The sequence below is a fragment of the Pseudorasbora parva genome, chromosome 22 (genome assembly GCF_024679245.1).
Source record: "Pseudorasbora parva isolate DD20220531a chromosome 22, ASM2467924v1, whole genome shotgun sequence".
Classification (NCBI taxonomy): Eukaryota; Metazoa; Chordata; class Actinopteri; order Cypriniformes; family Gobionidae; genus Pseudorasbora; species Pseudorasbora parva.
In genome coordinates this window covers 6,121,496-6,142,929 of record NC_090193.1, presented here as the reverse complement: position 1 = coordinate 6,142,929, position 21,434 = coordinate 6,121,496, and the positions used below count along the sequence as shown (strand labels likewise).

Genomic DNA, 21,434 nt, shown 5'->3' with positions numbered 1-21,434 from the left:
TATCACTTTATTCTATAAAACCTATTTAGTTTGAAATCCTTTTTAGTACATTTAAATAATAATTTGTTTTAAGTTTTGTTATCTTAAAGGGTTAGTTCACACAAAAATGTAAATTCTGTCATTAATTCCTCTCCCTCATGTCATCGGACACCCGTAAGACCTCCGTTCATCTTCAGACTCAAATGAAGGTATTTGTGTTGAAATCCGATGGCTCAGAAAGGCCTTCATTGACCATTAAGGCCATGGTCCATGACCATCATTGACCATGGCCTCCATTATTTAGGGATTGAAACCTTTCATATAAACACATTTTATAAATAACAGTAGTTTTAAAGCTTTTAATGAAATTTCTAGCAATTTTCCCCTAAGTCATTGTGGCACAACTGCAAACATTACTCTTTTATTATAAATTAACCAGGCAATAACAGTAAACATGATGATGCATTATCCCTAACTGATCCTTGTGAAAAGGTTTGTAGATCACTCTTAAAGGGATAGTTCACCCAAAAATCTAATAGACCCCATTGACATGCATTATACGAGCATCAGTTGGAGTTAAAAATCTTAATTTGTGTTCTACTGAATAAAGAAACACATACATCTTGGATGCCCTAGGGGTAAGCAGATAAACATAACATTTTCATTTTTGGGTGATTGCCTTTAAATACTTATAAAAACCACCAATGTCAAGTATGGGTAGGCTAGTCACTTTCCATGTCGGGGGGTACAACTACAGAATTGAAATACTTTGAAATTATTATTCAATAAATTAACCTTTTTAAACACAGTTCGTCATGACTCAGAAATATGCATTACATTAGTTTAAAAAAAACACCTTTGTTGAAGCTTATTTGCCAATGGTCCATTAATGTCAGAAAAGAGATGTTAGCGATAAAAGTGATTTAAAAAGGAGATTTAATTGTGATTAAGTCGGTCGGACTTTTATCATAGAAAGTGTTTACCCAGAATCCTTCACTACCGGAAGTACCGTGCAGGTGAAGGCTTTGGAAACGATCCACCCATTACCATCAGGAGACTATGGATTGCTGCTAAATTGTGGATAAATACGATTAGACTAAGAGTCGGACCTCGGTATTACCATTATTCTGGATTCGTATGTTTAATGAAGTATTTGCATTACTGACGTGATAGCGTCATTACTCTGTAGGGCGTGCATTTTGCGCTTTCTGTTCACTGTATAACGTTAACGTACAACACAAGGGGAACTATTTTTTCCTGTCAGTATATGTGTTATCAGACGCTGACAGTGTGTGTGTCTGCTGTAAATAGTCACTGTCTTGTGCATTTGAACGGCACTGGTCATATGATCAGCTGATCTGATTTCCAGTGATCGTTTTAGTGTGCTGGTTCCCATAGAAACAATTCAATCTATTGTAATAATCATAGATATGTATACGTATACATATATGTGGTAATAGCATCGAAATGATTAGAGATATGCGTGTACTGTGCTTTGATAGACGGGTTTTATTGTGACAGACTAACGTTAATCATGTTTCCTCTCTCCCGATGAAAAATATAGTGTTGGCCAAAACATTGGTCTGACATGTTTTACCGTTTAACGTTATTTATGTTTCTAATTGGTTTACTGTTTACATTTAGTCTAAAAGGCTGTATCGGCTATTTAAAGGAACATTTTCACCCTCAAATTAAAATGTCATCATTTGATCACCCATAAGTTACCTACTAAGATTTAGTGATCTTGATAAACATGTCCTCTGCCCCTCTATGAATTTTTTTCTTCTTCTGCTGAACACAAAAGAAGATATTTTAAAGAAAGTCAGTAACCAAACAGTACATTTTTTCATAGCAGGAAAAAAAAAATACTATGGAAGTCAATGGAACAATCAACTATTTGGGTACTAACAATCTTCTTTTGTGTTCAGCAAAAGAAAGAAAAATTTTACAGGTTTGGAACAAGTTACCGGTGAGACAACACGCTCGCTATTGGTTTCAGAAAAGTGTGTTGTTGTTTTTTCCTGGTCAATAACTGTTGAAATGTTCAGTGGCTTTTATCTGTAGCCTAGATTTTAAGATTTGTGTCAATAAAGAATAGACATTTTTTGTCTGAGTAATATTTTTCTGAGTAATATACTTTTTCTGAGTAATATTTCCTAGAGTATAATGTGTGACGACTAGCCCCATTCTCCTCTATTTGTTTAGCCTGTCCGTTGATGAAGCAGAAGATGGGAGGCTGGAGTGTGTTTGTGACCGGCTGCGTTTGGGCAATTCTTCTACTGGCTCTGTTTGGAGATTCACTAGCATCTGCGCCCGAGTTTGATCCCTACAAAGTTCTTGGAGTGTCCAGACATGCCAGCCAGGCCGAAATCAAGAAAGTGTACAAAAGACTCGCAAGGGAATGGTGAGTATTCAGTGCAGAGATCATTGTGGAGGCCGAGCACAGAATAAATAAGAGCTAGCTCTCTAAATAAGACTATGAGAAAAAGGCTGTTTTATTTGCCTTGATTAGCATTCTTTGACTCATAAAGTGTGCTGCTGTAAAGACATATTGTGTAATATTTATGTAGCTCTTATGATGATGTCTGAATGAAAACAGCCACATTTGTTTCATTTCTTTCGTTCACATTTCTTGCCCATAGGCATCCTGACAAGAACAAAAGTCCAGGGGCAGAGGACATGTTTATCAAGATCACTAAATCTTACGAGGTACGATGGTGTCATTATGTATAATAAATAAAACATTCAGGATTTTATTATTTTTGGCATTTGACCCTTATATATATATATATATATATATATATATATATATATATATATATATATATATATATATATATATATATATATATATATATATGCATACCTCGGCTTTTAACCACGTTTTTTCATTTCGGTACGGTTTATTTGCTATTTTATTCTTGGGCAACAGGAACAGAAAAAAGGTTATGGAGAAAATGTTTTTATTGCAATACTCTTTCTTTATTTTACTTAAAAGACATGAAAACCCTTACTTAAACTTAAAACTTTACTTTAAAAAAACCCTTGTACACATTCCTAGTGTATTGTATAATATAAAATAAATATATATAAAGATTTACAGTGGCAGCTCAGAAATGTACAGTAGCATTTAAGTATGAATTTGAACAAATAAATGTAGGCTAAAATTAAACCTATATCCTTCAATATACAACACTGATTAAAAGTTACTGTATTAAAGGTCTTTTTTTTTATTAAAATCATTTTAGAAGTGAACTGTCCCTTTAAGGACAGCGTGTTCACTAGTCTGCGGCTGCTGTCAAATGAAGACCTGCTCACATCTCATATACAGACGCGCAGTTTTACTTTCACTTTAGACAACTGGCTGTGTTTATACATGTGAAACTTGTGTGTATTTGACAGTATTAGTGCAGTAAGACTGTCCAGTAATCGTGTGTTTGACAGACGTTTAGTGCGCGCGCTCAATGCAAAACAGTGCATAAGCACGCAAATGAAATGTTTAACCGGCAAGGCTTTAAAATGGTGGTAAACACCCCTTAACTTTAGTGCATATGATTGGATATTTGCTCATATCAGCGCGTAGACTCACAGGCACACTCAAACACAGCTGAAATAAACTGAGAGAAATATTTCAAATGGAGAGAAATTAATTAAATGCAAAACCGGAAAAAACGCAATTCACCAGCGCGTATTGAATCGTGAATGCCGTACCGAACGGTTCAATGTTATATTGAGTATATATATATATATATATATATATATATATATATATATATATATATATATATATATATATATATATACCTAATACTTTTGGCAATATAGTGTGTATAATATATATATATATATTATACACACTATATTGCCAAAAGTATTAGGTCGCCCCTCCAAATCATTGAATTCAGGTGTTCCACTCACTTCCATGGCCACACATGCAGACGCTTCTACGAACATTTGTTAAAGAATGGGTGGCTCTCAGGAGCTCAGTGAATTCAAGCGTGGTACCGTGATAGGTTGACACCTGTGCATTTGTGAAATTTCCTCACTACTAAATATTCCCCGGTTAGTGGTATTAACAAAGTGGAAGCAATTTGGAACAACAGCAATGCCGCAGCCACTAAGTTTTAAGGCCACGTAAAATCACAAAGCAGGGTCAGCGCATGCTGAGGTGCACAGTGCACAGAGGTCAGCAACTTTCTGCGGAGTCAATTGCTACAGACCTCCAAACTTTGTTTGGTCTTCAGATTAGCTCAAGAACAGTGTGAAGAGAGCTTCATGGAATGGGCTTCCATGGCCATGCTGGTCCTACGACTTATATATCAAAATGAATTCATACTGACTGACAAGAGAAAATATTTATGTCTACAGCCGTGAGAGGGCACTCTATGCTGCTCCTGTGGCCCACCCCTGCAAAAATTAACTGAAAAACTGTTAACTGAAATATTAACTTAACAACTTTTTCCTCCAAAATCTTTTTGGAGAAACACTGAAGAGAAGACCATGCTGAATAAATTAATAGTTTTTGATATTTTTGGACCAAAATGTATTTTCGATGCTTCAAGAGATTCTATGGACTACTGTGATAATGTTTTTATTCCCTTTCTGGACATGGATAGTAAAGTGGGCATTGACTGCATATGCTCTGGGAATAAAATATAAAATATCTTAAACTGTGTTCCGATGATGAACGGAGGTCTTACAGGTGTGGAACGACATTAGGGTGAGTCATTAATGACATAAATTTCATTTTTGGGTGAACTAACCCTTTAATATGTATTCGTGTCAAAATTAAACACAAATATAAACATCTTTTCCTACTCTATTTTGCCTGGAAACGCTTCCAACACGCTTGGATGTCACGTGAAAAATAGGAGTCAGTTCTGTTTCTAGCATACACACATTTTTCAAAAATTCCCATAAACACACTCCTAAACCTTGTGGAAAGCCTTCCCAGAAGAGTTAAAGCTGTTATAGCTGCAAAGGGTGGGCCAACTCCATATTAAACCCTACGGATTAAGAATGGGATGTTATTAAATTTAATTTGCATGTAAAAGCAGACGTCCAGAAACCGTTTGGCAATATAGTGTATGTATGCGTTCAAAAGTTTGTGTGGTCCATAAGAAACTGTAATATTCCTAAAAGAAGTGTCTTATGCTCGCCATGGCTTATTTCATTTTTATTAAAACCACAGATACAAACAGTAATATTGTGAAAAATTATTACAATTTTTGTTTTCTATTTGAATATATTTTCAAATCCATTTTTCTCTGATCAAACCTGAATTTTTGACAACATTATTTCAGCTTTCAGTTTCACATGATCTTTTAGAAATCATTCTAATATGCTGATTGGTATTATCAATACTCATTATTATCAATACTGAAAACAGTTTTGCTGCCTAATATTTTGTGGATACAGTTTGTGGAACAGTGACATGGGATTTCAGGATTCCTTGATGAACTAAAATTTCAAAAGAACAGTTTTTATTTGTAAATATCTTTTCTGTGACATTTTAAAGGTCTTTACTTTTTTTGACCAATTTAATGTACTTTTGCACGCACTTGCTGAATAAAAGTATTAATTTCTTTGAAATAAATTCAAAACATTAATTTATACATACATTTTTTGTATGGCAAGTAATTATTTATACCAGTTATTTAAATCTGAAATGTATAGCTATTTTTTATTTGGCACACCACATAAAATCTGCTCATTATAAAGTTTTATGTATGTGTATTATAAAGACTTGTCCACTAACAGCACATCTAATAGTAATTATTGTGAGGTTTCTTCCTTTTTTTTTCTAACATGTAGACAGACTTGACCAGATGTAGATTTAAACATTTTTAAAAATATTTTCAGGTTAAAGTAACAACTGGTGTAAGATTCATGCAAACAATTGAAATAAGTCTTCAGTAAAATCATGCATATTGAATTGCATATGATTTACTTCACATAGATTCTGTCCAATGAGGAGCGAAGGGCAAACTATGACCGTTTCGGCCAAATGGACGAGAATCAAAACTTTGCACGAGCACCGCAGGGCTTCAGACACTTTCATGACAGTTTCTACTTCGATGAATCTTTCTTTCACTTTCCTCGGACGAGTCGAGATTTCACAGAGAGCAAGCATCTCCTTCACTACAACCAATACATGAACGAGGTGCTGCCGGATAGTTTCAAGAGGCCCTACCTGATCAAGATCACGTCAGAGTGGTGCTTCACCTGCATTCACATTGAGCCTGTATGGAAGGACACTGTGCTGGAGCTGGAGCCATTAGGTATGTTCTTCAGGATCATCTCTCTCACAGTTGATTCCTGTAGAGCTGAGTGATATTCTAATACACACTGTACTGATGGACCCCAACCAACAGCCAGTCACCAGATTACAGCACTTCACTTTTTAGACATTCTATGGGCCGTGAATACATGGGCTGACAGATGCAGACAGCAGAGAAATTGCTTCTCACCCTTAAGTTGTTCCAAACCTGTATGAGTTTCTTTCTTCTGTTGAACACAAAAGATATTTTAAAGAATTTTGGTATTGAAACAATTGCTGGTAGCCATTGACTTTCATAGTATTTTTTTTTCCTACTGTGGCTACCATCAACTGTCTGGTTACCAGCATTCTTCTTTTGTGTTCAACAGAAGAAAGAAACTCCTCATACAGGTTTGGAACAACTTGGGTGTGAATAAATGATGACAGAATTTTCACTGAACTATCCCTTTAAGGATGCATATCATATAGGTGAAGTTGGGTAAAGTGGTCCAATAGTCCATTGTAGATGGTAATATTTTCAATTAAACAACACCACATATACTCTGACTGTAACCTCTTGTTTTGATTTGAAGGGGTTGGTATTGGTGTGGTGGACATTGGATATGAGAGGCAGCTGGCTAACCATCTTGGTGCCCACCGCACACCTTCCATACTGGGTTTAATCAATGGCAAAATCACTTTCTTCCACTACTCTGTGGTCAGGGAACACTTAAAACAGTTTGTGGAAAGCCTTCTGCCCCAGAAGCTGGTGGAGAAGGTAGGACTTTGATCTATATTTAATTTTTAAGGTTGTCCGTTTCAACTGTTGAATACAAGCAATGGCTTTTGTTGCTACACATATAGACTGTAAATATACATTCAGATGAATACAACTAAAAAGACTTAATAAGTTAAAGGGTTACTTCAGCGAATAACATATGGCTTTGTATCAGTAGAAACCCTGTAGTATATTCAAATGATCGTGCTCCCCCCTCTTATATCCCCCTGAGACGAGAAATTTATGCATTTTATTTCTGGAAAAATTCCTCTCGTGACGCAAATTGACGATATTTGCGTCACGAGAGGAATGATTGCCCAGAGGCTAAAGACTACAGCCAGCAGAGGGAGCCATTTCCGCATGTTTTCAACTCGTGCATGGGGAATGGAGATCACACTTACAGCACAGCTCAGCTACAGGCATTAATTTAAACGGATGCTGAGCAATGTAAGTGTTTTAACTTCTCAAATTAATTTCTATGAAAGTTAAGCTTCCAAAGGCATGAACTGAACACGCGTTGTGAATGTATGCCGCAAATGTGGTCGCGATTACCTCAGTTCTCATCACGAGAGCTCATCAGCTCATTTATGACGTTAAATGTAATCTGAGTCTGCTGTGAGATTCACGCGGCAACTCGATCGTTATATTGAACACACACGTTCAGTATTTAATTGTAGGAACTCAGTCGCTGTAATTCAGTAGCGGTGGCTTTGGGAATGGCCTCACAGGGCAGCGAAGCATTCTGGGAATTGTAGTCTTTCATCCCCATGAGACAAAAATACATTTTCTGTCTTTTCTCAGTCTAGAAAGCACCAAATTAAAAATTAATTTCACATTTCTACTACATTAATGACCCAGTTTAAATACAGATTCATCTTCCCAGCGCTGAAGTACCCCTTTAAGGTGTAATGAATTTTTACTTTATTTCCCCCTTTCTCTCTTTTCATTTGACCCTTTTGTTTCCTTTCTATTTAATTTGCCTTTCCCCTTCCTTCTCCTTTTCCTATTTCCTATTCCTTTTCCTCTATCTTTCCCATTTTCCTTCTCTTTTTTTTATGTTCTTTTTCATTGCCTTTCCAAATTTTTCCTTCCACCTTCCTTTTTTTCCTTTGTCCCTTTACATTTCCTTTTACTTCTGTTTATCCCTTTTTTATCCACTTTTCAATTATCCTTCCTTTTTATCTCTACTTTTCTCTTTCTCTTTTTTTATTTCTTCTCCTTACCTTCTATCTATTCATCTTATTCTGTCTTTTGTTTTAGGTGACTGATAACAGCTACCTCGAGTTTTTAAACAGCTGGCATGAGGAGAATAAACCAAGAGTGATAATGTTTGATGTAGCATCTAATATCCCTCTTTTATATAAGGTGAGTGTTTATTATATCAACTGTTCAAATAGTCTGTATTCTAAATCTATTGTCTTGGCTTTAAATTGTTATATTCTCTTGTTCACAGCTCACCGCGTTTGCCTATAAAGACTACGTGAGGTTTGGCTATGTGGATATGGGCCTGACCGAGACCTCCCAAGTTGTGCAGAGTTTCAACATCAACACATACGCTCCCACCATGCTCCTGTTCAAAGAGAACACAGAGAAACCCGCTGATGTTATACAGGTGAATCCTGATCCTTGATCTCCATTTGTTAACAGCCAATTGCAAGTTTTCTCACAGACTGTGTGTACCAGTTGTTGTTGGTTTTTGCCAGACACGTCATTTTCTGTTTTACTCACTAGGCAAGAGGGATGAAAAAGCAGATAATTGACGAGTTTGTCTCCAATAATCGTTTTCTGCTGGTGCCACGCCTGGTGAATCAAAAACTCTTTGATGAGCTGTGTCCAGTTAAACAGTTCCACCGTCGCAGGAAGTATGAAATCTGACCTCTGATTGTAGTGTTGGTGACTTATGTCTCTGAGAAAACTTCATCTCCCTGTCTTTCTGGTTGACAGGTACTGTGTTCTTCTCGTTACTGGTGAAGGAGAGCAGTTTGTGTCAGTGAATGAGGCGTTCTTTGACTTTGCTTCCTCCAACACTAAAGAAGTCCTCAGGTTTGCATATGTTTATCAGAGAAAACAGCAGCTTCTCTGTGACACCCTGCTAAAAAAGGACGACACAACCCCTCCACAGGTGCTTATACACACACAGTAGGTCTGTTGAGTCACTTTGTTTGATGCCATATGAATTTAAACCTTTTGGGCTTCTGACTTCAGGTGATTCTGCTGGAGAGACGCAGCACTACTGGAAGGGTGTTGTATCGGACGGTGACGGGTGGATGGAATGGGAGTGATGATGATAAGCACCGCCTCCATGAGCTGCTTGAGCTCCTGCAAAGAGACCCGTCCTATCTTACCAACGATGCCATGCTGCCTGAACTAAACAATGAGCTTGCATCCGTAAGTCAAACAGAGTAATGAGGGGGATAAGAGTCACAAAGATGAGTCTGATGACACTATTATTGAACCTCAAAGATCTAATCACTAGAAATTATAATGAGAGATATCAATGCAATATTATGTCTTTTTCTCTTTTTTTAATTCCAGATGTTTCTGATTCAGTGGATTAACACTGCATATGATTACCTCGCTCAATTTTACTTTGATCTTCTCTACTCTAACTGGTGAGCACAACCGAATAATTCACAGCCCTGTTTAAATGCAGTTTCTTACCTGTTTTCCAGCCAAATTTAAACCTAGTCTTGAACTTGCCATGTCTTTCCTCAGACTTTGAGTGAAAAATTAGTGCTGAAAAGGCTTGGATGGTTATTTTTGCAGCTGATAGTATTGCATATGCACTTGTAGTAGTTTCCTAGACTTGGTAAACCCAGTCTGATCTGCTGGCGATTGGACTTTGCCTGCAACTCAGTCTGGAAACTTATACATTCATTTCTACTGCTTCTGTTACTCTTTTGTGGGAACCAATCACAGACTGGCATATCCACCTGTCATGCTATCGGTAGGTTTAACACAATAACGGATAGATAAGCGATGGGTTGTTGCCTGTTGATCACGCCTCTTGTGGTGGAATTGGTTGAAGGGCTATCCAGTTGCGTACAGAGTCATTTGAATAATGCTCGTTTATCATGCTTCTTATGCAGTAGAAAATACAGCACTTTTAAATTTCTGACCAATCACACAATAGTTTCTGGACACCCACAAGAAAAAACATTCAGCTCAGACAAGAACAAGCTGCGGGAACTCCCAAACTAGAGCTGAAAGAACAAAATGACGATATTTTGTCTCGCAGCCCTGTGAGCGAGAACTTTTTTTTTCCTCTGTTCTTGTGGAGTATGTAACGGTCTTAACACATGAGAATGAACCTCATTGGTTCTTGCAGAAACACGAGCGTGCTGCGTAACACGAGAATGAACCTCATTGGTTCTTGCACGTCAACATGCTTGAGCTTCTGTTTACCATAACTGATGTTTGAGTTGATGAATGATCATATGCGAATAAAAGCCTAAATTCAATGTGTTCATAATAAAACGCGATCGTGTCTCTTTTGGACTAAACCGCTCAATTCATATGGATTCGATTTACGATCTCCAAAGAGTAAATTTGTGGTTAATTTGTTGTTAGAAGATTCCAGCATTTAGTTGAAATTCATAATATTCCACAACAAAGCTATCCTAAAAACAGTCTGCAAATTGAAGAGACTTAACATAAAAACATTTTTTAAATACAAATGTTAAAACAAATAAGAACAGACTCCACTGATGATGACATTTTTCTAGTTGACTGGTAGGTGCGGGTGTGTGAAGATGTTGTCATTGCCTATTGAGAGAAATGCACCAAACGTCATGCGTAAGCGCAGTACTAATATAGCTTCCACACTGCACAAACGCTTGGATTTGCACATAATAGTAGTGTGCACATTTATCTAGGTCAACGTTAGAGCAAGCAACCATGTAAAGTGGCTAAAGTTAGACTACTACATACATGTTTAAAATGATAAGCCATGTTTGAGAGAGTTGATTAAGAGTCAAACATTTGCCTGCGGTTTTTGTATATCACCTTTTTGGTGTCCTCATTTACTATCTCAAGATGATCCCACACTTTGGATTTTTCTGTCCAACATAATTACCGCATGGGCCAGCCGTGTATACGATCTGACTGCCATCCTTTACCAATTCCTGTGTTTTTCTTCTGCAATCAACTGACCAATTAAAATTTGGTTGACCAAGCCTCTTCTCATCAACTACCATTTGGTCAACTATTAGGAGGCAGTACTACTGTTGTCATTAGGTTTTTTTCCATTAAATGTATTTATTTATTGTTGCAGCCCTGCTATTTTTTTAACCTTAGCTTACATCTTCTTCTGCTTCCACCAGGCGCGAGATGATGCCCGTACTGTCTCTGATCTTCTCCGCACTTTTCATCCTGTTTGGAACTGTAATCATTCAGGCTTTCAGGTAGGACTGGTTAGTTATGTCTCAGTGCCTTTCTATGGAGAGTTGTATATTATAAGAACTTTTTTTTTTTTTAACAGTGACTCTGGGGAAGACAAACCAGCCAAACAAAAGGCCACTGATTCACCAAAGACAGCGGAGAGCTCTTCAGGACCTGAGAGCACTTCAAGGTGAAACACTGCTTGATGGCAAAATTTTACTGTGACATAACACAACAGCATGTTAAATATAGATTTTGAGATCACAGATGTGTTTAGCTGTTCATTAGACAAATTGCTAAAAGTTGGTTTTCCTGTTACAGTCGTCCCCCTAAGAAGAATTTTGTGGAGGTGACGGAGCTGACAGACATCACCTACATGAGTAACCTAGTCCGGTTAAAGCCTGGTCACATCAATGTAGTGCTGATCCTCACTGATGCTTCTAAGCAAGTGCTGCTCAGGAAGTTTGCCAAAGAAGTATATTCATTTTCTGGGTGAGGCCTGTGTGCGTGTGTGTTTGAGAGAATGCTAAAAACCTGCTTCTGGAGATCAACCTTCTTGCAGAGTTTAGGTCGTGATCCATTCAACACTAACATGGCACATCTGTAAAACAAATTCTTGCATTAATCATCTTTTATCGAGCTTTACACAGCTGAGCTGAAGGAGTGGAAATAGCCAGGGCTGTGTTTTACAAAAGCATTGTAAGCCTTGGTTAGATCTTGAAGAACATTAGGGCCAATGGTTTCTTCAATCTAATTGTGATGCTGTTAGGAAATATAGCCCAGGTCATTTTGAAATCATTTGGATTTTGAAAAGGCACAACTGGACCTATTCTATTTGGTCAACAAATGCCCAATCAAAAAGTGCATTCAATTTGTGTCTTTCCATCTTTGTAATGAACAGTCACCATCAAAATTAGTATTTTATTTAGTTTTAGTTTATATTAGTATCATAAACTCGAGGTCTGCGCCGAGTCATGCGCCTTGCAAGATTCGTATCTTGCTCCCACAAAAAGTTTTATATTTTGTCTCACTCCCGTCTACATCTTTCACACTTCGTACCACTTCCAGCCTTCAAGGTGAGGTTTACACCACCTTGGCAAAAGGGTCACACCAGGCAAAAGAAAGATGCCTTCCCTTGCTGCTTTGTAAAATCTAAAACATTAAGAATATCCAACCTTGCACCTATAAACTGATTTTTTTTGTTGTTGTTGCTGAACAGATGAATAACGCAAACAACATGCTGTACATTGTATTTTTTAGATATTTATCTTTTGCTGGCTTTTTGAGTCATTTCTTTCTCCCGTTTCCCACACACACATCAGTATCTTCCCTCTTGTACTCAGCATTTCAACTTGCACTCTGTTGCATCGTGTCCAACGGATCATGTGATCGTCCTGCGGGATGGCAGACATCAACCATGAACACTATGTAGTTATGCATCCCAGACATTTTGAAGTTTAAATTACCTACTTCTGACATTAAAGGCGAGATTTACTACAGGGTATCCGCGGGGTCTTGAAAAGTCTTAAAAGGTGATAAATCAATTTTGGGAAAATTAAGACCCTTATAAATTATTAAAAAGTCTTATCACGGCTTTATAAAGTCTTAAATTTTGAAAGTATTTTGTTCAAGCTTTGTCAAAAGAGTTTGACTCCAAAAAGTTTTTATGAATATATTTATTTTCATCCCCAAAAGTATTAAAAAACAACGGGGCGCTCAGTCTGAGATCGGCTCGGAGCGCGCGCGCCAGGGATGGAAATTAGCGCCGCCACCAGCCAAATGCGGATGATTTTGAGTTGTGGCGGGTAAACTCGCTTCACCTACCGAGCTGTTTCACCTCTTCGTAAACTTTGTTCAATGCATGCGAGTGCTGCCGTATGTGTGCATATGACCAGTCGTTTTCTCCGTCATCACTCTTGTGAAGACGCGCTGTGAGACTCGCGCGCGCTGATAGAAGATCTGACGTTGTGCATCATCCGAGAGCGCGCGCTCGTCTCACAGCGCGCAAATATTGAGTTCTCTTTCAAGTCTTGCTCTTAAACGGACAAACTCACACAAGAAGTATGTCAACATGTCCATCTTGATGAGTATCCAAGCAGACATAGTCTGAATATGCCTTAAGAGAAAGACGAGCATATCCCTGCCTCAGGTCTTAAAGGCGCAGTAGCCTTTACTGCTGCCTGAGTGATGTCCTTATATTTAGTTTGACATTAATCAATGCTCTTGATTGAATAGCTTTTGTAAGTTTAATAAGGATTAATCTTTCATTCAAACAGTTAAATATGCAGTTGTTTTACATTTGATTACTTTATTCAATCCTTTTTGCAGGCCAGTTGGCATAAACATTATTATTTAATGTACACATGAGTGAGGTCGAGTTAAACATTTTAGTTTGAATTTTATTTTCTTTCGGTTTTCGGCTTTGGTTTCTTCTTTTTTGGTTTCAGCCAAGAATTTTGATTTCGGTGCATCCCTACTGACAATGTTCTGCTCTGTATGTTGTCAACACGCTTCAAAGATGCCAGAATGAATAGTTTCATTGTTGGGACTAAAAACCATAAAACTGGAAGCCATAAAAGACCACAAATCATCGTGAAAATGTCAGTATTTCATTGAGACTTGAGATTAAATAAACCGCTTAAGTATTGTAGAGCTTGTAGTATTAATTTTCATATGCAGTTACACATTGTCAGTTAAAAACAAAAAGTGGCTGGTAAAAACATTGAGTGGTAGACTTTGAAAAAAGTTAATCTCCATCCCTGGTGAGCGCCTTCTACGGGTGACGTCATGTATTTTGCGAAATGCACAGTTAGGGGATGTGTCGCCCTCCATCCGTTGTGAAACAGATATGCAATATAAACAATACAAAATTAGCCTACGATAGAGATTTTAAGTCTACATTCGACTACAGCTGTTTATTAAAGGTTTGTTGCCGATTAGAACTTGGTGCGATGAGGTCTTAAAATATTTTGAGAAGGTCTTTAAAAAGTCTTAAAAAGGTCTTGAAATTAACTTCAGGATTCCTGCATATACCCTGTACTAACAGCGTGCGCCACCGCAAACGCTGTTTTAGTGTTAAAAAACTACTGTCAGGATTTACTAAAGACAGTGCGGCTGAGCTTATTGCATATGTATTTGTAGGCGTTTCAGATTTCCGTTTTAGATGCAAAATGTATGGGAAGAGTGTATTTAAATTAATCATTCAATGTGTTTTATTAAGGTTTGTGCTGGTAACCGGTATTTGCGCAAATATATATTGCGCCACCTTTGCCCTGCTCTTGGTAGATTGTGTTGGTTATTTTGCATCTGCGATCTTTAATTTGCACGTTTTTCCACTCCCGTCGACTGTTTTTTTTTTTTTTTGAATGGCTCTTTAATGCTTATTTGCCCTGTACATAGTAAATCTGGCCCTTATAATGTTCCAGTTATGCTGCAATCCGAACAACTCAATCCAGAATTCTCCCATCTCCACTTTGAATAACCAATGAAATGTCATTGTGATGTGATGTCAAATGACACTTCTTACTTTACAAGTTGAATGTCCGACCTTAAGTGTGGTCATTTTCTAGTAAAAAAGGAGAATTACAATTTTTAGTCATGCTGTATTTCAGACAACTTAAACTGGGGTTCTGTTGCCTCCACTTGGAAAAACCAATGGAATGTCATTTGGATATGATGTGAAATGGTGCTTCCCATTTTACAAATTCAATGTCCAAACTTGAGTACTGTTCCAGTGGTTGTTTTTTAAAGGGAAAGTTCACCCAGAAATGAAAATTCTGTCATCATTTACTTACCCTCCAGTTGTTTCAAATAAAATGTTTTGAAGAATGTTTGTAACCAAGCAGATAGAGCAACCATTGACTACCATAGTAGTTGTATGGTAGTCAAATACTATGGTGGTCAATGGTTGCTCTATCTGCCTTGTTACAAACATTCTTCAAAATATCTTCTTTTGTGTTCAGCAGAACAAAGAAACAGTTTTGGAACAATTTGAGGGTGAGTAAATGATGACAGATTTCACATTTTTGGGTTTAAAAAACAACCACTGGAACACTACTCAAGTTTGGACATTAAATTTGTCCCTTTAAATTAAAAAGTTGGAGAATACCTATTTCTGAGTTTGGAAAGTAGCTGTACAGGAACTGTATTAATCACCCTACTTTTTACTACAAACAGATCCATTCAAATCTTCTTCCTCTTGCAGGTCTCAGACTCTTCACTACTCCTTTTTAAACGTGGACAAGCACAGCCAATGGATGGACTCCCTCATGGAGTCGGCTCCTGATGCCAGGCCTTCAGACTGCTTGGACGAAGAGGAAGAGGAGGAGGACACCACCTCCATCAAATCAGACTACACTGGCCACGTCCTGGCGCTCAACGGCCACAAGAAGTACTTCTGCCTATTCAGGCCTGTGTTTACGGGGGAGGAAGCCGAATGTAGCAGGTGGTCCGACGAGGATGCGTCGACGGCCGGGCCAAGCAAAGCCTCGAGGTCCCGGTCAAGTTCCCGCCAGAAGGCCACCACTCTGGAGATCCACCACAAACTGGACCGACTGGGTCTGTGGATGGAGAGGCTCATGGAGGGAACTCTACCAAGACACTATGTTCCGGCCTGGCCCGGTCTGGACACCATAACGCCACAGAAATAAGACTCCCGTTTGTCCTCAGGCCTGTTGCAGGAGGCATGCTGTAGTGACGTGAAAGATGTTGAAATTCTAGCTTTCAACATCTTTTCAATCCAAATTACTTGTTATGTGATATTAAGTTATTCTGTAAAACGCACTGGTTATGAGTAGAGGTTTTCTTCATTTAGAGCACCATGTGCTCGTCTGCTGCTTTAGGGGCAAAAATCCTGTCCATCTGCAACATACACTTGTCTTTTTATTAGTATGGTTGTTTCATTACTGTACGAATGCCAATATCCAGATAAAGCCACTCTGTGTAGCTTCCAGCAGGGCTAAATGTGTCTCAACACAGCTGGATATATGGCGGCTAAGGCCCACCTTTATGATTTTGTCCTGGGCCCTGTGAATTCAAGCGATGGCTCTGGCTTCAGAAGCAGTTCGTAGTAAGGTAACCTTTCTGCCTTTTCTCCAGTCACTATTTTGATTATAGAAATAAGAAAAAATTTGTGTGTGTGGGGGAATGGTTTAGTCAACCCATTCTCCTTATGCAAAATCTTTCACTAAAAATGTACTAAACTGTGGTGCATGAAAAGGTCACTGTTACATTTTGAAAGCTTGAGAATATACTTAGGTTTTGCTGCCATTTGTGCATGTGCTGCTTTTCATACACCAAACCTTCTTTAATGTCATTTGTTTCATGTTTTGCACTTTGACTTGCTTAGGATTCTTTAACTCATAAACTTAATAATATTTAAAGAGAGGTTCTAACTGCATCTGATTACGGTTAAGAATGTCTAGATCATCATTTGGCGTTTTATTTTAAATGACTTTTTTATGTTGCACTATTTTGTGGTTTATTTGCATATCATGTGCATTGTTTAAAAATAATAATAAAGTTTGTACTGTAGCAACATGTGTATACTAATTTTTGTAAATTTATTGAAACTTGTAAGCATATAAATTTAAAATGTACATTCAGCATTTCCTATTAAGCACCATTACTCCACTAACCACACAGTAAAACTCTCAAGTACAAAGACTTTCTTGTCTAGAGTCAGCTCTTTAAACCTTGTGCTGAATATTAATTTTCTTCATTAAGTCCTCTGGACCAAAAGACACAGGCAGCAGTTCCTCAACGGTCATCTCCACATAAGAACCGTCAGGTTTGGACAAATACACGTCCCAGTTTGCACCAAACTGTAGGTGTAAACAAAAATAGCATACATAATGAAACCGGAGTATGCAGCTTTATAAGTTGATGTGAAATACTGTGGTAAATGACACTTGCCTCCCTCATGAACTGCCTGCAGCCTCCACAGGGGGATATGAAGTTCTCACACACATCGCTGAAAGAGCAGAACAAAAGGTTCATTAGTTAACTACATTAGTTAACATGGATTAATAATGAACTACACGTATAAAGCAGTTATCTTTGTTAACATTAATTTCAACATTTACTATTACTTAATTATAATATTGTTTACATTAGTCAGTGCACTGTGAACTATGAACAACCCATGATCAGTTGTATTTTTATTAATTAATGTTAGCAAAGATTAACAAGTACAGTAACAAATGTATTCCTCATGTTAGTTAATACATTAACTAATGAAACCTTATTATAACGTGTTACCCTTGTATTCTACTAAAAGGGTCATCTTCCAAACGTGGAACTAGTTCAAATGGTTACAACTGTTTAGCGCTTATATTTAGCCACTAGATGGCCTGTTGAATACAGTAGAAGTTTACCTCGCAATAGCAATGGCTTTGAAATCCCGGTAGCCTTCTGATACAGCTTTTGAGATGGCAGTTCTCTCAGCACAGATTCCCAAGTTTAAGCATGCGTTTTCCACATTACAGCCTGATGTCAAGCAATATTCAGAATTAGCATAGGCCCCTGTTTATAATTGTAGAACTCAAAGAGCTGGGTTTAGATTAAGCCAGCAATGGGCCTTAGTTAAATTAGGACATTTTTTAAATGTGCCTTAGAAAAAATGAAGAAGAAAAAACATTACTAATGTGCATCTGGAGACAAAACAATGACTGAAAAATGTTAAGATGTGAACTGAAAGCACTGACATATATCTTAAAAGTGATGACAGAATTTTCTTTTTGATAACTGGTAACGATAAGGATAATTCTATCATGAATTTCTTACCCTTGTGTCGTTCCAAACCCGTAAGACCTTCAGGACCCTGTAGAGTGTCCGGAATGACATTGATGTCATATGTGGTACTGTTTGAAAGCTTAGAGTCTCTTCTTTCTGGAGATATGGATCACTTTGGCATTTGTTTTACACAAAGTAATGTATTTACACTAAATTACTCTGGTACCATTTCCGCCTGGATTTGGCCTACCCAAATTGAAAAGCCTCCCATACACACATACAGGGGTCTAGGTTCAAAATGTTGGTGTCATTTTACAGGAAACCCTTTAGAGTTACATAAAACACTGCTAAAAGGGATAAACATGTAAGTATAGGTTGTCTAAGCTGTTATAACCCCCCAAAAATTAGGCGTTTTTTGATTTTTTTTTTTATAAATTCATTTTTGAAAGTGTGTAACTCCGGCCCTGTGTGCTCTAGCACCCTGCAGACAGTTTGGGCTGTTTCCAGCATGTATAATTAATTTAATGACACTGGGATATTCCATTTATATCACTGTATATGGTGGTTGGAGGGGGTAGCAGGGTCCGGGGAGGGGGGAGGAGGTCATCCCTTCAGATCCATTTGAATAAACATGACACAGACAAACTTCTTTTTTCCACTATTTTCTGGAATTTAGTGAAAACAGCCCAAACTGTCTGAAGGGTGCTAGAGCACACAGGGCCTCAGTTACACACTTTCAAAAATGAATTTATAAAAAATAAATTAAAAAGCACCTACTTTTTTTTGGGGGGGGGGGGGGGGGGGGGTTATTACAGCTTAGACAACCTATACTTACATGTTTATCACTTTTAGCAGTAATTTATGTAACTTTAAAGGGTTTCCTGTAAAATGACACCAACATTTTTAACTTTTCAATTTGGGTATAGGCCAAATCCAGGCGGAAATCCCCAAAAATGGTCCTGGAGATTAAGCGGTTAATACATTTTTGATGAAATCCGAGAGCCCTCTGTCCCCACATAGACAGCAGCGCAACGACCACTTTCAAGGTCAAATTTGGAATGATGTGAGGGTGAGTAATTAATGACAGAAATATAATGTGTTGTAGCTGTTTTAAAGGGAGAGCTCATTTACTCACCCTCAAGTTGTTTCAACCCTGTATGAATTTCTTTGTCCTGTTGAACACAAAACAAGATATTTTGAAGAATATGGTGAACTAAACAGTTGATGACTAAACCATTGACTTCCATAGTAGGGGGAAAAAATACTATGGATGTCAATGGGGTCCATCAATGTTTGGTTACAGTCATTCTTCAAAATATCATCTTTTGTGTTCATCAGAACAAAGACATTGTTTGGTTTGAAACAACATGAGGGTGAGTAATAAATTACATAATTATAATTTTTTGGTATTTTTTGGTCATTTTTAAACTATCCCTTTAAGCCTCATCTGTGAAACCACATTTCTAGAACTGCAGTTCCAGGACCCTATAGCAATGATTTAGTTGTTTAATTGGTAAAGTTTCATTGATATATTGTCCTAAACCTACCCATTGGTAACCCTGATGAAATAACTTATTTAAGTAATAATTAAGTTTAAAAGGGCCGTGCCTGCTGTTTTGAATCAGGTCTCTGTTGGTGTACAGTTGGCTTGCTGGCACTGTCATAAAAGGAAAGCAAGGGTCCTAGAAATGCATTCCTGAAACTGCAGCTGTCCTAAAAGTGCAGCCACCGGTATAGCAGGCAGATAATATTGGTGAAACCGGGCATAAGTGTCTAAATATGCCACATTACACTGTAAACACTTATGAGGTACATCTCGAACTTGTGTTTGGTACAGTTTTATTTGTATTGGCTGGTCAAAAGAGGGCCTGTTGGGTCAGGGGCCAAGGTTTTTATTTACTTTCTGTGATGATAAAAACACACAGTCATGTTTCTGCAGTGAATAACACAGACAGAAAAGTACATTTGGCCTGTAATCTTTTGATCGAGATACAGGCCTACTTAAAAGTATAATTCTAAGTATGGCTTGTAGTTGTGTACTCTTTTGATTGAGGAGCCTATTAAATATTTTTTTCCCAAAGTTTTACACAGTTTAGTCTTATAAACTTACATTGTTTAAAAATATTGATTAATCAAGAACTTCTATTTACTTCAAATCCATTTTAACTCTTTCCCTGCCATTGAGTGATTATTCATGTTTTCAATATTATTCAGTAGAGGGCGCTATTATGCATGTACAGAATCTCCAGACCAAAACAGATGAAGAAGAGGCAGAAATAAGCGATAAAAACACAGGTATGCAAATGTAAAACAATCTGATCATCAAACATTAAAAAGCATATATAAGTTCAAAACTGTCTAACGTTACGAATGAAATTTGAAGCTTTGGGTGTGTTGATGGACTCGATCTACTCCATCTGTGATTTGATCATCGTTCTTAATCCATTGCGGACGTAGTCTTTGACAATAATGCTTAAAATTGTACTTTTATTATTATTTTCAATTTAATAATCCTCATATAAAGTGATCATGTCTTCAGAAAAATTTGACTAAACCGCTCAATTGATATGGATTAGTTTTATGATCTTCATTAACTTTTTGAAACGTTAAAGTAGTGTAGCTTGCAATGGAGAAACAGACAGCGCTCAGATTTAATCAAAAATATCTTAACTTTTGTTCCAAAGATGAACAAAGGTCTTACAGGTTTGGAATGTCATGAGGGTTGGTCTTCCTTCTGTTGCCAAGAAGTGTAAAAAAAAAACAACCAGCAGTGCTAAATCATCTGATATCTGTACAACTTAATGACTTTTACATTTCAGGTATTCCCTCACCTGTGAAAACCGTCCCGTCATGTGTCAGGAGTGCCGCCCCAACTCGGAACTTGCTGTAGGGGCAGTAGGCAAACTTCTTGGCTTCTAGGGACTTCCGAATCAACTCTTTTATTCCCAACAATTCCCCATTCAACCCATTAACTAGCTCATGTCTCATCGTTTGGTCTCCCATGTTTCTGTCTGTGTATGTATAGTCATTCTGAGGCTCAACAGGCTTGGCTTGTTTTTCCAGATCCAACATCCAATCCCCTTTTCTCAGATTTCCCACCTCCCTGATGTTCTGTGTTTGATGTGTGTGATGCTGTCATGCTGAAAGGTTATGCAATTTCCAGTCAGAGTCGACAGCGACCTTTCCCTTAGCCACACCGAAACAGTGAAGATGAGGTATAAAGGTCACTGCGCAATAATACACTGACATTCCCAGTGGAATAACGATGAAAAAGCATTCACTTTTCACAACAGACTGCTTGAGATA

The 21,434-nt window shown here is 37.7% G+C and overlaps 2 protein-coding genes across 2 annotated transcripts; one reads left to right on the top strand and one right to left on the bottom strand.

Annotated features, from left to right (window-relative positions):
* Positions 1-954: 954 nt before the first annotated feature.
* Positions 955-16,841, top strand: dnajc16l (DnaJ (Hsp40) homolog, subfamily C, member 16 like). The gene is made up of 15 exons (XM_067430942.1): positions 955-1,092; positions 2,185-2,383; positions 2,622-2,688; positions 5,939-6,260; positions 6,832-7,016; positions 8,277-8,381; positions 8,470-8,628; positions 8,748-8,878; positions 8,961-9,138; positions 9,222-9,404; positions 9,552-9,628; positions 11,339-11,419; positions 11,497-11,586; positions 11,718-11,888; positions 15,601-16,841. Exons 2-15 carry the CDS (start codon positions 2,196-2,198, stop codon positions 16,043-16,045), a joined length of 2,382 nt encoding a protein of 793 aa, XP_067287043.1. The 5' UTR covers positions 955-1,092; positions 2,185-2,195; the 3' UTR covers positions 16,046-16,841.
* Positions 16,842-16,938: 97 nt separating this feature from the next.
* cdab (cytidine deaminase b) lies at positions 16,939-21,215 on the bottom strand. Its single transcript, XM_067430943.1, has 4 exons — positions 20,960-21,215; positions 17,771-17,882; positions 17,310-17,367; positions 16,939-17,218 (listed from the first exon to the last, which is right to left on the bottom strand). Exons 1-4 carry the CDS (start codon positions 21,198-21,200, stop codon positions 17,084-17,086), a joined length of 546 nt encoding a protein of 181 aa, XP_067287044.1. The 5' UTR covers positions 21,201-21,215; the 3' UTR covers positions 16,939-17,083.
* Positions 21,216-21,434: the final 219 nt, after the last annotated feature.